We start from the raw sequence: 16,318 nt of genomic DNA on the forward strand, positions 1-16,318 counted from the left end.
TTGTGGTGGTAGCCGCTAGCCAGGAAGCAAGAATGCAAGTGAAGATGTTGTGCGTGTTTAGAGTTGTATGTATATGATTAAGCGTCCCCCGTTGGGGACAGGCAGGCAGTAGATAAAATAACTAAGCAATTTTTCCATAGAAAGAAGTCCAAAGGGAGAGAAACAGTTTAAAACTTTTATAAGGTTTTGTTAGGAAAAGAAAAGAAAAAAAGGGATTTTACTCCCCTAGAAATTAATAAGTTCCACTAATAATCTGGACATTCATTCGGAAAGGGGGAGCAGGTGCCAGTTTTGCCTCCGATAGCTCACATCCTGCTACTACATGTCGGAGGATGTATTTCAGACCCCCAGAAAGAACCAGAAGCTTTATGTCATATTAAAAAAAAGTAGAAGAAAAATGTAAAAAAAGATGTGCTAAGTTATTTGAAAGTCAACGGCAGGAAAAGGAAATGGCGGAAAATAGTTGCCATGAGTACGGGCTGTGGTGGCAAAGAAGTCTACGTCCCTCCTCCACTCCCCTGGTTCCATGAATCATACTATATATCAACAGACTAGTCTATAGTCTATAGTCTATACTACTGTGAAAAAAAAAAAGTAGTCTCTTCCTTATCTGATGATTTGAAAATCCCAAATTCATTCCGGAGTCCATCATTTCATTCCCTTCCCTCCATGGCTTATATTCCTCTATCTTCTTCCCTCAATCTCCCCGCAGCAAAAGTTTCGCCTCTCACTCGCAGCTTTCGTGTTACTACTGCTAGTACCGTTGGCAGTAAAGAAAACCTCGCGGTGTCGTTCAGTTTGTCCTCCCTTCGCCCTAGACCGCCCAAGATTCACCGGATATTTAGATTAACGGTATCCGGAGCTGCCTCTGTTGTATTTCGAAATCTCGACGCCGATGATTTTAGGCATCCTCTCGACAGACAGGTATGTCATGGAGATGTACTCTTTCTTCTTTGTTAATCGTCTTTTATCCCACTCCCACTTATTGTCGGTGATCTATTGAGTTCCTCCCAAGTGTTTACTAGGCTTTGCGTTTTTTCTCTGCATCAGAATACTCTGCTTCTGAGAGCCGTTCCCGGTTTAAATGATATTGGAAAAGCATTGCTAGGTGCTCCTTATTCACCATTCCTGGTTTCACTTTATGATTTCGTTCTTCATGTGCTGATTTTCGCTTACGAGTACTATTAGTTAACAATCATCTACGGAACTGTTGCTGGAAGCTAGTTTGACTGCGTGAAACTGCAGGAACCGTCACAGAGCAGGTCATGCTTTTGGAGAACATTGGTACCTCAGTTCTTGTTACGGAGAATCAGGTCATTTTTTCTCTTTCAGGAATCCATTTTCCTCCACGTGTTCAAGGAAGACTGACTATTTTCTTACACGAAATTGTTTCCTTTCCAATCTTGATGCCGTTCGAAAAAAAACTTTGGAAATCATGCGCTGTATGGATTTTGTTGAAGCCCATTGATGTGCTGCAACTGCTTTACCCTGTCATGGTCCCATTTCCTGGATGCTTTTTGACTTTTTACCTTCGCTCTTTAACTGTTGAAAGGTGACAATTGATATTTCATGCAAGTAGGCGCTCTACTCTCCTGTGTCCGACTATGTCTTTGTTTAAACGATAGGCTGCTTCCTTGTTTTACTGGATTTGATGTGACCTTAGTCATTTGTCTTGCATTAACATGTATTTCCTGTTTGTTGTTCTTAGTTTTACATGCAGAAGAATGCCATTAGCTGCGTTTCAAATTAACTCTTTAGAAAACTAAGTTGCCTAAAGGAAGAAGATTCTCTTTAACTTGTTTTCAATTGCCTAATTTGAGTGTTGTGTGTTGTAACAGCTCCCAGAACTTCATTCTTTAATGATTCAGGCCTCCCACATTTTGAACATCGAGTCTCCTGACTTGTATGTGCGTCAGAGTCCCATCCCCAATGCTTACACGCTGGCTATCAGTGGTAAAAAACCATTTATTGTGGTTCACACAAGCCTTGTGGAGCTTCTCACTCGAAGGGAGTTGCAGGTTTTCGTTATATTCTTTTTCTACAGTCACGCACATCACATCGCACACCTTATGGGTCTTTCTACCTTTGCTGGCGTATCAAAATATGTTTTATATGTGCTTTAAGCTGAATATTCCAGTTCTATGACAGGAACTCAATGATGTGATGTTCTTTTTCTTTTTCTTTTCTTCGATTTAGTTTTAAGCAATTTTTCCGTGCATATGCAATCACTCATTCAGTCACTAACTTACTCAATTAGATTGCTGACAACATTTCTTGGAATGGAATATTTAGGCTGTTTTGGCTCATGAATTGGGTCATCTGAAATGTGACCATGGTGTTTGGCTGACATTTGCTAATATTCTAACGCTTGGAGCATACAGTCTTCCAGGTACACAATTTTTATTTAAGAGATTTGACGGGTACACAAGTAGATTAGGCAGTATGATCAGATATAGGAAGCATGGTACCTACTGTTGTTTTTTCTGATTTGTGCTGTTTTGTGGTTGATAGATGTGATAATCATAACCAGTTAATTATTTTTATTGTGCTAATTTGAGATCAGGCGATCTTATTTGTCTGTCATGCTTCCTGTGTGTGAATGGGAGCTGGCATCTCCATTACTGGTTATGGACAAATTTTGCCTTTTGTATCAGTTATCTGGGCTATCTACCGGATGTCATGTCGAGGAGAAACTAGATGCTTACTTTTTTTCTGATCAGGTTTGGACTCTAAAAATAAAGGAGTTTGTTTGGATTGAAGATTATTTGGGACAAAATTTTCCTAATTTTTTGTAAGATGTGATGTAATAAAAATGTGTTTGAAAAAGTAAAGAGTTGGTCAGAAAACGCATTTAGAGAATCTTTAGAAAATTATTGGTCAAATGATATGTATCAAACAAACCAAATAATACCACCATTTACAGGTCTTGGTGGTTTAATTGCCCAAAGATTAGAAGAACAGCTTCTGCGCTGGCTTCGAGCTGCAGAACTTACATGTGATCGTGCAGCGCTTCTTGTTGCTCAAGATCCAAAGGTATAGAGATTTGGAAACAACCTTATTTGGGTGATTGGCCTAAATCATGGAATTAACTTGTTATTATATCTCATGCTCCTACAAGAGGTGGTCATCTCTGTTCTCATGAAATTAGCTGGTGGTTGCCCCTCATTGGCTGATCAACTAAATGTGGATGCTTTTTTGGAGCAAGCGCGCTCTTATGACAAGGCTTCCTCAAGCCCAGTTGGGTGGTATATAAGGTGCGGTAGTGTTTTCAGAGCACTGCATGATTTGAATATCGATACGTTGAGCTAAATGCTTATTTTCCCACTCAGAAATGCTCAAACAAGGCAACTTTCACATCCTCTTCCTGTTTTACGCGCAAGGGAGATTGATGAATGGTCTAGAAGTCAAGAATACAAACATCTTCTTACACGTGCAGTTGTGGTCAATCCTATGCAAAGAGTAGCTATATAAGGATGATGAATTTGATTACTTAAATAGTGCAAATTTACAGGTATGTGTTGGTTTTTTTCAGTATTTTGTTGCTTCCTTTTGCCCTTTTGCATTCATAAACTTGTCCCTCGTTTTCCCTGTTGATTTTGCATGTTTTGCCTATGAGACGGGAGTAGGGAATTATTGAAGCCACTGGTTCTGTATTATGGTCCTATCTGATTCCATTGTAACTTTTGAAGAGTTTTCCTTATATTTTTTTTGTCAAAACAACATTTTTACCACCATTCTCGAAGACAAGGTAAGTTTTGTCTACTTCGGTTCAGCGGGAGTTGAGCGAGACAATTTGTTGATCTACTGATCTTTTATCCTCGTGATGCATATCATATGTGCCCTCAGTCACCTTATTTGCGCATTGCAAACTTATGTTAATGTTTATGTTTTCATTGATGATTTTCTTTGCTGCTCCATGCATAGATCAGGCAGCTATGGCGTATACACAGGAGTCCAGATGAGTGGCTGTAGTAGATTTACTTGTCATGCAAAGCTCTGGTAGATCGATCATTGAAGCAGCTGTTCTTGACTTTTTGACTGATAGTTGTATATTATGCTAGTGAGGAATGTATCTAGTCTTGAATTTAACCCACATTTCCCCACCCAGGAAGAAAAAATTCGGGGGATGCAATCGAGGTTTGCAGTTTGGAGTTAGGGATTGTACCGTATTTGTATAGACACGACATTGTATGAACTGTTCACACACAAATGAAAAATTCGATGTTGGTGGTGTCTATTTCCTCGTCCTACCAAAGGAAGAGTCGCTTCCACTCAATTTCTAGCTCTCTCACACATTGTTTTTTGTCTTTCCTCCAGCTGACAATTATAAATGTAATGAATCTTCCGCTCATTCTAACGACAAATGAAATAGAGTCAGTCATTCTTTTCTGTAATTCCAATTTGGAAATGGGTTGCATTCTCTAGGCGAATGGGAGTGTAATATACCATATAATTGTTTTTTTTTTTTTGATAATAATATACCATATAATTGTTGAAAAAGAGCCATGAGAAAGAAGTAAAGTGGAGTGGTAACATGCTCTACATGAAATAGAAACGGGAAGCACTTAAAACCGCAGATTTTAATTCCATCCTTGCTCAGTTTAACCGTATAGCTTTGACGGCTTATCGGCACTGGAATAACTGTATAGCTTTGTCACGCATAGAATATATTCCAAAAAGTTTTACTGTATGATCTTTAAATGTTTTTTTTTTTGTCAAATAATAAGTATCTGAACTATGTGACTTTCTAGTTTTTAAGTCACCATTTTGCGCCTATAGTTATTGATACGTGAGGCACAGATCTGAGCTGGCGTCTGCATTTTTAGTCAAAAAATAAGCCGGAAGTATAATTTGAGACCAAAATAGTACAATTTATACATGTGATCGATGCTTATTTTTAGGAGTTTTTGTCGAAAAATATATTGTAATAATTTTGATGTATCGTGATGAAGTAAAAAGTTGATTGCGAAATATGTTCGGTCCAAAAATCACTTTCCAAACAAGGGTACCTGGACCGGATTGAATGATATATTGGTGGACCAATCCGACGGCGCGGAAGTTGTAAGATGATTGATGATCAAATGTAATACTAGTGAGAGTGCGAGACGAGTAGGAAAGAAAAGGATACGGCATTCGTGATTCGTGTCGTCCAAAGCTGCTATGCTGGCAGTGGTAGGGAATGAATCATGAGGTGTCCGTCCAAAGCTGCTATGCTGGCGGTGGTAGGGTATCCTGTGGCATAATTCCTCGTCCTTTTCTTCTCCTTCTTCCCTCGTTAAAACCCAAACATCAACCATCCAACAAACAGCCTTATTCATAGTAACATAAAAAAAAAAAAAAAGAGGTACTCCTCCTCCTACGTTTGTTATCATCAATTTCCCTGTCCTGGGATCTGCGATTGGCGCCTGCCTACCGATAACAATGCCTGGATTAACTGCACCTTCTGATTACTCTCGAGAACCCCCTCGTCACCCCTCTCTTAAAATCAATTCCAAGGCTAGCCCTTCTCTTCTCTTGTAATTTGTTTTGTGTTCGTCTTTCTTCCTTCGATTTTTATTTATTGGCTAGTTGTTTGAAGTATTTATTAGTGAAATGCCTTTGTATATCTAAGGCATTTATATTTCCCTCTCGTATGATCGATTCTTTCGTCTGCAGCACCAAGTCCCCCCCCCCCCTCTCCTTTTTTCTCTTTCTCTTGAATTGCAAACCTGAAGCGGTCTTGATGGTCGTAATCGGTAGTAGTTTCCGACGTTTAAATCAAGTAAATTAGCATCCTTGTCATGCTGCATTAGCATGCTTCGGAGGTATTCCTCCATTATCTGCTAAGTGGACGTCTTATTCATTCCGTTGATGGGCTCTCCAGATGGTGTGCTTGGCATCTTATAATACTACAAAATCAGTAAACTTTGAATATGAAATTGTTGATAGCATAGTTTTCTATGTTGACTTTGGCCATTTATATGAATACAATTGGTTTTGTGGGATGTTGTTCGGTCGAATGAATAGTCATCCTTCTTCTTCATTTACACTTTAGAGTTCTTCACAATTGTTTTCTGAAGCTTTTGAGAATTATAAGATCTGTTCTCATTCTTGTTTCAGGAACCCTTCAATGCTGAGCCACCTCGCTTAGCTTTGATTTCCTCTTATGTGACCCCTGTTGATTATTTCTACAAAAGAAACCATGGCCCAATACCAATAGTTGAAGATATAGACAGGTCTATCCTTGTTTTTCTCCATTTTCTCGCGCAAGTGGTAGATAGAATGTAGTGACTTATATCTTACATCCCTCATTGACTCCTCTTGTTCTATTGATCAGATATTTCGTTTCTATAAGTGGTTTGGTACAAAATCCAAAAGACATATTTATGAAAGATATATGGTAAGTGATAGGCTAATGGTGGATGACTTATAATACTTACATTATATTCATGGGGATGAAGAACCTTGTCGTTTAATTAACAGGAGTCTTCCAAAATATACAGTCACTGCCACTTTACAGGTCATTCCTTTGTTTTTTTTAAATTTTTTATATATGCCATTTTTATCTTAATTTTCATTTTTCAGAAGTGATTGTGCATGCTAACTGTAATTTATTAATGTGGTGTTTCTCTTTTGCAGTGTGCTGGTAATAGGAGGACTGCCATGAGCAAAACCCGCAAAGTGAAAGGAGTTGGCTGGGATGTTGCTGCAATAGGAAATGGTCAGTGGATGATGTTGCATCAACTAAACTTTTCTTTGGATACCATGATAGTTACCACATTGTCAGTGTATCTTTTCAGAGCTCTCTCTCTCTCTTTGTATTCTTATGAAACTTAAAGCATACTTATCCTGACTGCATCTCGCTCAATTTCTGTATGCAATTACGATTTTCCATTATCATCTGTGCATGTGTTCTTTGTTAGAATGGCTTATTGATGGAGTCTCTCTTTAACATTACCATCGATTCATTATCATGCAGTGTTGATCCAATTGAACTGTCTAATTGGGCCAGTCCTTCCTAAACCCTTTTTCTTTTAAAGATTTGGTGGTTGCATTACAGTAGTTGCCAGTTTTCAGTTTCAATGTATTCGGTGAAGATCGTCCAACAGGAAATTTTTAAAGAGTAGAATGACCATGAGTAGTTAGCAAAAAAGAATATGTCCACAATGACACCTTTCCTTTTTCATTTTTTCCTCCTGATGCCTAATGGGAGCATTTTTAAAAAGGAATTGATACTCTTGCGCCGAGTCTCTTCATTTATGCATATCTCTTATGGTTTTTTGTGTTTCAGCTGTCTGGGGTGGTGCCAAACTGACAGATGTTCTTGAGCTTATTGGCGTACCCAAGTTGACAAGTGTTACTCCCTTAGGAGGAAAACACATTGAGTTTGTGAGCATAGATAAGTGTAAGGTGATTTTGTTAGCCTTCATTTTACTTTCGCGAAATTTATCTTTTTTCAAAATATTCCCTTCCACTGGTTGATTAAACTGTTTGGTGCTAATAATTTACATGATCGAATTATATTCTCATAGGAGGAACATGGAGGTCCTTACAAGGCATCAATTCCATTATCTCAAGCCACAAATCCTGTAGCTGATGTTCTGTTGGCTTATGAGATGAATGGGGAGGTATTGTATGCACTAGAATGTCATAAGTTAGATTTTAATTGGAATAAACTTCACTACTACTCTGTAAAATGTATCCCATCATAACATTCAGTCCCATATATGCTTCCTTTAGTTAAATTATGTCTTGCAATGTTGACCAAAAAATTGAATAAGACAAAAAAAAAAAGAAAAGGATTTTTTGTGGCTTTCAATGATTGAATTTTGGCCGGGAGGTTAATATGATAAATTATCTGACAATATTATTGGTTTGCCACCATCTAAAGCCTCTGAACAGGGATCATGGCTATCCATTGCGTGTTATTGTACCTGGTGTTATAGGTGCTCGTTCTGTCAAGTGGCTTGATTCCATCAATATAATTGCAGAAGAATGCCAGGTTAGGACGATGGCTTTCAGTTCAATGCGATTATGATTTTGGCTTGGCTTTTAAATATGTTTTTTTCTTTGTCTTATTCTCATTTCTCTTGGTTGACCGGTTTTTGTACTTTACAGGGATTCTTTATGCAGAAGGACTATAAAATGTTTCCACCTTCAGTTGATTGGGAGAATATTAATTGGTCAACCAGGAATCCCCAAATGGATTTCCCTGTTCAGGTGATTGCCCGATGCAGTCCTTTATTGATTTATTGTCCTGAGGTTAGAAGAGTTGTGCTCCAAATAATTACAAGAAATTCGATTTTACCGTATGCTAATGGAGGGTATCCTGAAATAACTATGTCTATTATCATATTAATGAAGTGATGCAATTCCGATTATCAAACTGTTATCAATTATTAAGATCTGGTTGTTGGATGATTAGAGTTCTATTGACCTGCTTATTGTTTTGCTGTTGACAGTCTGCTATATGTTCTTTGGAGGACATAAATTTCGTAAAGCATGAAAAGGTTGGCTGCTTCTGTTAACAGTATACTCAGTTAGGTTGAGCTGCACAGTTTCTGTTTTATTTTACTGTATACTTGCATTGTATTTCTTTTCAGATAACAATAAAGGGGTATGCAGTATCAGGAGGCGGGCGTGGCATTGAGAGGGTAGATGTATCTATTGATGGTGGCAAAACCTGGGTGGAAGCTTCCAGATACCAGAAACCTGGTATTCCATACAATGCTGGAGATTCTTGTAGTGACAAGTGGGCATGGGTGTTTTTTCAGGCTGAGGCTGAAGTCCCACAAAGTGCTGAGATAGTGGCCAAAGCGGTGAGCAAAACGTTTCTCATTATTTAGCTACTTGGCTTCTTTGTTTGAATATCTACAAAATTTTATGTTGTCACATAATCCAAGTCATGCGCGTGAACAATAAGATCTTTTTTATGAGAAGCATGTCACGATTATACAAATGGTCCATGTTTTTTGCAAGGTGATGCATAGTGCCTGGATGTGTTCTTAATGAACCCATTTGGTTTTTCGTATATGATCCTAGCTAGTGCAGAGATCAAAAGCGCCAATATCCTCAAAATTTGCATCTGTGCAGTTTGTAGAGGTGGTGACCTGTCATGCCTGCTCGATCTTTGTTCTTTCGTAGGAGATCTAGTTATACTTTTTAAACAAAGTCATTTTATTGATGGGAATTCATATCTCTTAGTTTCTTCAGTAGTTGAAATTGAATTGTAAGGTGAAGAAGGAATGTCAAATTGCATCGGAGAGATGCATTAGATAACCTGCAAGCTAGCTTCTGTGTCTGACTTTATAATCTTTGTTGTAGCTTTTAGTCATTGATTTGGGGTGTCAAGACTTCTCATTATTTACAAGTCATCTCTGACCAGGTAGATATAGCTGCTAATGTCCAACCTGAAAACGTTGAAGTTATTTGGAATTTGAGAGGAATACTAAACACCTCCTGGCATCGAGTTCATGTCCGCATTGGTCACTCAAATATGTAGAAGCCAGCAGAATAGAAGAGAGTAGCCAAAAGCCGCCATTGTTCTAAGCTGTATTCTTCCACGTTCACGTTCATCGCTTGGGGATGATGTCAAAGATAGTGAAGGATTCTGGATGCCAGCCAGTAGGTGGAGCCGTTCGATTTACAGTAAAGATTGCATCTGTAGCACTCATGTGTCTTGAGTTGTTTCTGACCTCTTCTCCTTTTGAATTAATGATGGGGTTAGAATTTGTGTAAACTGCACATCGTGGCTTTGGCGAGATGAGATTTTGGAGGTCTAATTTTGTTTTGTTATTAGAATTGTAAAGTACTAACAAATTTAAAATTGAGACGACAGCACCAGTTGTTTTATTTGTGTGGCTCTGTTGGGGTGTTTCATCAATTAGGGCCCCCATGATTTCCAGTAGCGAATCTGTTTCACTCGAATTTAGACTTAGCGTCCTTCTCGAAAATGGATTGGGCTGCAACATCCACAATTTTTTATTTTTTTATATAAGGCTCAGCGCCGTTTGAATGTGGTGGTACTGACGCATAATAAAAAAATTGGTGGGGCCAATGGAATCGTGACAACTATCCCAGGCAATTTAGAACCCACTGTAATACTAATCGCAGAGAGTGATGTGGACGATCCTCTTCATTCTCAAAAACACTAGAGATCGCTGTTAGCACAAGTATTATGCAACAAGTACGCTCAACAGTATCACAAGGACTTTGTATCACAATTTCATTCACAACGTAAAATTGAGCTGGACTCTGTCAAATTCATAATGAAGTTGAAACTACTAACACAGTTCACAATTTCTAGCTTCTACCCACATAAACGGTACTGACCTTCTACAATGCTAAGCTTCCAAATTGCTTATTCCACTCCTCGTATATACCAAGTTCATTCGAAGAAACAGAAGGCCTAACCTCCTGAAGTGCATTCTCAAAGTCCTATAGAAAACCAAAACCACAAAAAAGATAATATTCCTTTCATCCTTGAGGTTATTAAAGTGCCATTTTTAAACTGTACAAGGAGGCAGTGCAGCGAGATTTATGTATTCCTAGATAGGTTCTGTTCTTTAATTTTCTCTATATGCTGTAAATTACCTTAACTGTTACGGGCCTCATATCCTCCTTTTTCAGCTTTGTGATTTCAAATCCCCGAGTAAGTGCCTCTCTCAGTGGGCCCATTGAAGCATCCTTCACTAAGTTCTTCATGTCAGATCCCGAGTACCCTGAGAACATGTAAAGGGGAGGTAGGTAAAAATAAAACAGCATTACTACACGTTTTAGGTCCCAAAATCTGAGGAGAAGCTTATATTGCAATCAACAACTTTGAGGCACAGACCTTCAGTCAACTTGCATATGGTACCAATATCTTCCCTTGAAAGCTCAAATAGTCCATCTTTCTCTAAGAGATTCTGCACTATCCATGCTCTCGCTTCTTCATTTTCAGATATAGAAAGTTAGAAAGAAGATCAAAGATGGAAGGGTTCTTAAGAGAATGACAAAAACTGGTGAATCCTGCACGCACCTGAAGAAGGGAGTGGAATGTAAAGCCTTTTAGCAAGTCTCCTTCTTGCAGCTTCATCAAGTTCTTGGGGTCTGTTTGTTGCTCCTGTTTAAGTAACAGAATCACCTCTGTTACTTCTCATAAAACAAGGAAACAAGACACAATATTGCCCTCGAAGAAGAAAAGCAATTGCACTTTTACACATGCCTGAAGTCCGCCAACTACCATGAAATCAAGCAATCATGTGTAGCTTCAATTACAATGGTTGCAGAGTTGAAAAAGGTAACATATGTCAATAGTCTACATACTTGAATATGCATATTTTACCATCTGTTTGCTTCTTAGTGGTGGTTTGTGATACCTAAAATTGTTTTGGGAGTTAAACATTACCTACAAGCAGAATTTGTTCACTTCCAGTATCAAAGCCTTCCATTTCAATCAGGAATTGCGTCTTGAGTCTCCTACTTGATTCATGTTCACCTTCAGACTTACGCTGAAAAGATATACAAGTTCTTAGCAGAGAGAATACTAGAGTTGAAAGAGACCCAAGCTTGACTCCCTGATTTCTGAAACATGGCAAAACTCCAATTGCTTGTAGTTAACATGGGACTTGGATAAACTTTAGAAAACTTGGACTGAGCATGTGGGCCTCAAAATTTGCATGGAATGAAGTTTCAGTGAAGTTGAAATGCATAATCCATTTTTACAAATTTTGAAGCCAAGAAGTAGTAAACAATATTATTTCTTCTCTGGAGAGTGGAGACGCAATCAACTTATGCTGATCCATGTTAAAAGAACATCTCATTTGACTCAACATAATTATCCCAAAATGTTCTCTTCTTGGTTGAAAGTGAAAACCTGAGATAGAAGTGAATCAATTTCATCAACAAATATAACGGCTGGCTGACGACAACTTGCAACGCCAAAAAGTGCCCTTACTAACTTTTCACCCTCACCAATCTGCAATCACCAATTGATGGAAATTAATCGCACTGCGTATCTTCATAATCTTGCAAAAGTAATTACTAGAGCAATTGTAAATGAATATGACATAACAAAGCAACCACTTCCATTTGTTTTTTTTTTTTATTGACAAAAATGTTTGTTCCAATAGAGCTGGAAACAACAAGTATCTACATTTTGGCCTGTTATTCACAGCAATAAACAAATTATTAAAAGGCTGTAGGGTGTCTGGTTCCTCCCTAAGAAGGAATCACATAATCAAGTACAACTGAATGTAACAAAAAGGACATTGTCAATCATTCTCTACTTGGGCTACATTTAGTGAGGCCTAATCTATTACTGTTAATTTATAGATGAAAACGAAAAAAGTGCATACATCACTACTAGGAAAGATTCAGACCAAGCATCCACCGTATTTGCCCACTCAAAAGTTTGAAATCCATGACACAAACAGGTTTTAGACTAGGAGAACAAGATACCCAGCAAGTTTTAATTTCAGAGTATCAACAAAGGCACAGGATGTCCAGATACTTTTAATTGTAAAAATGCACTAGTGACTTTTAACAATCCATTACGTGAAAGTGATCTTTTTCCATTTTCTTGTGTGCTAAACGTTATAATCTTATTGGATGATCAGCCTGAATTGTACTAAAAGAAACTCACCCACTTGCTCGTCAAAGAACTGACAGATATATAGAAAATTGTAGCTTTAGCCTCTCCAGCTATTGCTTTCCCTATCATAGTCTTACCAGTTCCCTGTGGCATAATAGAATGACAAATCAATACTAAGAGGGTCAATCTCTTTGGAGTAGGTGAAATAAAAACTTACTGGAGGACCAAATAGAAGAAGACCACGTCCAGGGGAGCGGCAGCCTCTGAATATGTCAGGACGTAGTAAAGGCCAAATGACCATCTCAGTCACACATTTTTTAGCATGATCCAGGCCGGCTAAAGAGTTCATAGGCAATGAAATAGATAACATAAACGCAAAGTTATCTCTCACATTCTGTAGTAACTGGTTATCCAGAAAAATGAAGATGAAAGAATATGAAGAGAATGGGATCCAACTGACCTATATCATCCCAACGAACATTTGGATCACGATCCATTATTTCATTGCTTACATGCTCAATAAGGCGAGGTTCTAAATTCCTCAGTTTCTCAGGAAGCTCACCATCAGGACCACACAACAAGTCCAAACTAGAACATGTGTGTGTGTGTGTGTGTGAGAGAGAGAGAGAGAGAGAGAGAGAGAGAGAGAGAGCAATCTCAGTTATTCTAGCTGGTTTCATAGAGAAAATTAATTTATTGTCTTATCATAAAATGAAAGCAAATTTATACTGCTAACCATTTCTTGGTTGAATCATCCAATGCATCTTCACTCTTCCCAGCAATGCGTGAAGTTACATTACCAGCACTATTCCCATTGGATTTTATGGGGGGAATGAAATTACCACGGATGCCACGGCGTGGCCCATAGGATCTGACACCATAAACTCTTGCAGCATTATCATTTTGTGGGGAAACTGAAGAACTAGGCGATCCAGTTAAACCTCGCTTTTGCCTTGCCTCCATTTCCTACAACAATGAAAAATCACCAAAATGGGCATCAGTAGATGAAGTCCTCATGTGTTCCAAGGAAAAGGTTCCCGTGACTTGAATCGATTGATAATGCAATAAATTGTTGTTCAAAAAGATCTGAATGGTATGACAACTACAACAACACCAATTAGCTACGACATAGCAGACCTATTTAGTTCCAAATCAATATTAGCTACATTAATAGTACAGAAGCTGTACAGACACCAGAGAAATACCAGTTTCATTCTAGCAGTAACAAATCCATTGCCAGATATATCATTCTCAGTTTCTTCAGCACATGATGGGGATTTTGTGTTGTTGGTTCTTGGGCTAGCAACTTCCATGTGCAGCCTTTTTGGATTAGAATTGTGTGCACATGCTCTTTCTTCATCTTCAGCTTTGACATGGACATGCTGATTCTTTGGAAAACCATGAGTTGGGTGAGCAGTTTCAACAAGTACACAGTCCTCTGAGCTATTCTGAGGTGCAAAGCTACTACTTTTTGCCTTGGAAAGATTTCCATACATGTATGTCAATTTTGTCTGCATAAGAGGTTTCGAGGGTTTGCAGCTTGATTTCTGCACACTGTCAGCTTGATCTCCCTGCAAAAAACAGTTCTTCCAGTAATTTCTTAAGTTTTGCAACCATAAATTGTTTAAGAATCACTGATACATGTGCATATGAAAACAAAAAGAGTTCAAAAAGGTGGTGGCCACTGGCCAGTGGGATAAAAAAAATTCAACAAATGGTTGCTGCAAAGAAGTAAGAACATGTACGCAAAGCAACGCTGGTAAAGAGATAGATGGGCTGTCAATCTACAAACACACCAGCAGACTATTGAGAGCAATTTAAAAACCATCAAGGCTTCATTTTGTTTACCAATCCATTCACAGCTGATCCCTTAGATTGAAGCCGAAGAGCTCGAAAGTACTTGGACTGCATAATCTTCTCAATATTGATGTCTCCTCCCTTGGTAAATACAGAGCTTGGCTCTCTGCCTGCTTGTTGAAATACTTGGCTGAATCATGACAAACATAAACCAGTGGTTAAGCAACTGGAACTTTAAACAAACAAACAAAGGGTAGTTTGTTACAAGATCTATGAAACTATTCATCCATGTTCTCTGGCTAATAGTTTACTCCATAAGCGAATTGATTAATTCAGTCCACAAATTTTATTGACCCAAAAAAAAAAAGAAAGAAAGAAAGAAAGAGAGAAAAGAAGGAAATCTCCTTTATGATATGAGACGACGTCCAAAAAGGCCTTTCAATTTCAATTAGTGAAAGAACAAGGAAGTAAGGCATTTTCATGCCGAGGGCGCTGACAGGTGGGAAAGAAGTGGATAAAAGACGAATTATTTGAGAATGTACCGATCGGAGGAAGGAAAGAGAGAATTTCGAGCCGAATCGAGCTTAGACAGAGCTTCGCGGCGAATAGGGCTGATGAAGGCCTCATCAACGTCAGAATGACAACGAGAATCGAGGAAGCCGACGAGTCCTAGGGCAAGTACTTGAGCCCGAAAGTAATCTCCATTTTCGAGGGCGACATCGGCTCCGAATAGGAGAGAATGAAGACGCTTGAGGTTTACGTCCACTTCTTTTCTCCAACTCGATTGCCAATTAAACTGCGTTTCCATTTTCGTCTTCTCCTCCGACGTCACAGTAGCCATGGCCGCTGCTCACCTATTTTTCGTCTCTCTCTCTCTCTCTCTCTGGTAGCCGTAGTCTCTACTACTCCACTTTCCCGCCAGTTTTGTCCACGCGCACCGCACGTAAGAGCATCCACAATGCTATTACACCTTGTGGAGTGTAATCCACATGCCACGTCAGCATTCCACTTTCTCCTCTTTTATTACACTTTCACTCACAATGGATTACACTCCACAAGGTGTAATAGCATGGGTCCACAATTAATCAAATATTTATTTTAATAATGCATAACTCATATCCCATAAATAAATAAAATAATTTTTAAAACTAATTTTGTTATTTTTAAAAAATAAAGTACTAACTTTCGTTAAATTTTGTACATTTTGAATTTTTTTATTTTCTAAAAATGATATTATTAATTTTTAAGTTTGAATAATATATCTTTTTCTATGTTTCAAAAATAATATATTTTTATTTTTTTAAAAATAATTATGTAAGAAATTAAACAAATATTTGATACTTCAAATGCGAAGATATCATAATAATTCATATTTAATTAATAATTCGGAATATAATTAGTTGAACTCCATAACATAATATTACATAAGTTAAATCAAATAAAAAGGCACAAAAGGCCCACATTCAATGGATTACACGCATCATACATGTGATGCGTGTAATCTTGGAGCCGTGTCATGGAGCGGTGTAATGGCTCCCCATTACACCCCCATTGGAGCTGCCCTGAGAGGTTTCGAAACAAAGCCCATCCGTCTCCGTAGTCCGTACATACATATGCAGCCAGAACGTGGCCCAACCAAAATTATGGAATACCTTCCTAACCCGGCTCAGTTCTGCTGCTTATTAGTAGCAATCATTCAGAAGGAATTTTTTTCTCTTTTTTGGAAAATGTTATACTAGATTTTACTCTCTATGATCATTTGGGTTTCAAACAAATTTATTCTTTAATAGAATAAAACTCATCCATAGAGGGTTTTGTGAATTCGAAATGCCCAAAAAAAAAAAATCCCTAGTTCTGCACTAAAATATTACGACTGTTTTTGGATATTAATAAATAGTATTAGTAGCAATATTGATCTCATCCTAGAAGAAAGAAGTTAATTTTTATATAAGTATTTGCTTCATAGAT

At 38.1% G+C, this 16,318-nt stretch overlaps 3 protein-coding genes across 13 annotated transcripts; 2 read left to right on the plus strand and 1 right to left on the minus strand.

Annotated features, from left to right (window-relative positions):
- Positions 1-538: 538 nt before the first annotated feature.
- LOC113722896 (plastoglobule-localized metallopeptidase 48, chloroplastic) lies at positions 539-4,237 on the plus strand. Of its 6 annotated transcripts, none has more exons than XM_027246126.2 (9): positions 545-924; positions 1,051-1,108; positions 1,246-1,313; positions 1,869-2,018; positions 2,293-2,389; positions 2,924-3,033; positions 3,121-3,254; positions 3,330-3,511; positions 3,930-4,237. In XM_027246126.2, exons 1-8 carry the CDS (start codon positions 670-672, stop codon positions 3,469-3,471), a joined length of 1,014 nt encoding a protein of 337 aa, XP_027101927.1. In that variant the 5' UTR covers positions 545-669; the 3' UTR covers positions 3,472-3,511; positions 3,930-4,237. The 6 variants fall into 6 exon arrangements, 5 of the variants coding, with proteins under 5 accessions (XP_027101927.1, XP_027101926.1, XP_071915182.1 ...); XM_027246125.2 differs by having other exon boundaries at positions 546-924; positions 3,925-4,155; XM_027246124.2 differs by having other exon boundaries at positions 548-924; positions 1,839-2,018.
- Positions 4,238-5,280: 1,043 nt separating this feature from the next.
- LOC113722895 (sulfite oxidase) lies at positions 5,281-9,831 on the plus strand. Of its 6 annotated transcripts, none has more exons than XM_027246122.2 (12): positions 5,281-5,496; positions 6,100-6,215; positions 6,317-6,379; positions 6,463-6,499; positions 6,619-6,700; positions 7,271-7,389; positions 7,512-7,607; positions 7,871-7,981; positions 8,098-8,199; positions 8,442-8,489; positions 8,583-8,798; positions 9,365-9,831. In XM_027246122.2, exons 1-12 carry the CDS (start codon positions 5,422-5,424, stop codon positions 9,479-9,481), a joined length of 1,182 nt encoding a protein of 393 aa, XP_027101923.1. In that variant the 5' UTR covers positions 5,281-5,421; the 3' UTR covers positions 9,482-9,831. The 6 variants fall into 6 exon arrangements, with proteins under 6 accessions (XP_027101923.1, XP_071915177.1, XP_071915179.1 ...); XM_072059077.1 differs by having other exon boundaries at positions 5,385-5,516; XM_072059078.1 differs by lacking the exon at positions 6,463-6,499 and having other exon boundaries at positions 5,317-5,496.
- Positions 9,832-10,178: 347 nt separating this feature from the next.
- On the minus strand, positions 10,179-15,296 carry LOC113722897 (ATPase family AAA domain-containing protein FIGL1). The gene is made up of 13 exons (XM_072059074.1): positions 14,893-15,296; positions 14,402-14,540; positions 13,759-14,124; positions 13,290-13,519; positions 13,014-13,141; positions 12,771-12,889; positions 12,605-12,697; positions 11,837-11,938; positions 11,369-11,471; positions 11,000-11,083; positions 10,814-10,909; positions 10,573-10,700; positions 10,179-10,416 (listed from the first exon to the last, which is right to left on the minus strand). The coding sequence occupies exons 1-13, from the start codon at positions 15,189-15,191 to the stop codon at positions 10,315-10,317; spliced, it is 1,989 nt and encodes a 662-aa protein (XP_071915175.1). The 5' UTR covers positions 15,192-15,296; the 3' UTR covers positions 10,179-10,314.
- Between the last annotated feature and the right edge of the window lie 1,022 nt (positions 15,297-16,318).

Source organism: Coffea arabica, chromosome 7e (assembly GCF_036785885.1).
Source record: "Coffea arabica cultivar ET-39 chromosome 7e, Coffea Arabica ET-39 HiFi, whole genome shotgun sequence".
Taxonomy (NCBI): Eukaryota; Viridiplantae; Streptophyta; class Magnoliopsida; order Gentianales; family Rubiaceae; genus Coffea; species Coffea arabica.

Coding starts and splice junctions, on each gene's coding strand:
- LOC113722896 (XM_027246124.2), top strand. CDS start 670: ATGGCTTATATTCCTCTATCTTCTTCCCTCAATCTCCCCGCAGCAAAA. Junction 1,314..1,838: donor TTCTTGTTACGGAGAATCAG/GTCATTTTTTCT, acceptor GTGTTGTAACAG/CTCCCAGAACTTCATTCTTT. Junction 2,390..2,923: donor TGGAGCATACAGTCTTCCAG/GTACACAATTTT, acceptor CACCATTTACAG/GTCTTGGTGGTTTAATTGCC.
- LOC113722895 (XM_027246122.2), top strand. CDS start 5,422: ATGCCTGGATTAACTGCACCTTCTGATTACTCTCGAGAACCCCCTCGT. Junction 5,497..6,099: donor CTCTTAAAATCAATTCCAAG/GCTAGCCCTTCT, acceptor TTCTTGTTTCAG/GAACCCTTCAATGCTGAGCC. Junction 6,701..7,270: donor TGTTGCTGCAATAGGAAATG/GTCAGTGGATGA, acceptor TTTGTGTTTCAG/CTGTCTGGGGTGGTGCCAAA.
- LOC113722897 (XM_072059074.1), bottom strand. CDS start 15,191: ATGGCTACTGTGACGTCGGAGGAGAAGACGAAAATGGAAACGCAGTTT. Junction 13,142..13,289: donor GATGATTCAACCAAGAAATG/GTTAGCAGTATA, acceptor CACATGTTCTAG/TTTGGACTTGTTGTGTGGTC. Junction 11,084..11,368: donor TGAACAAATTCTGCTTGTAG/GTAATGTTTAAC, acceptor TTACTTAAACAG/GAGCAACAAACAGACCCCAA.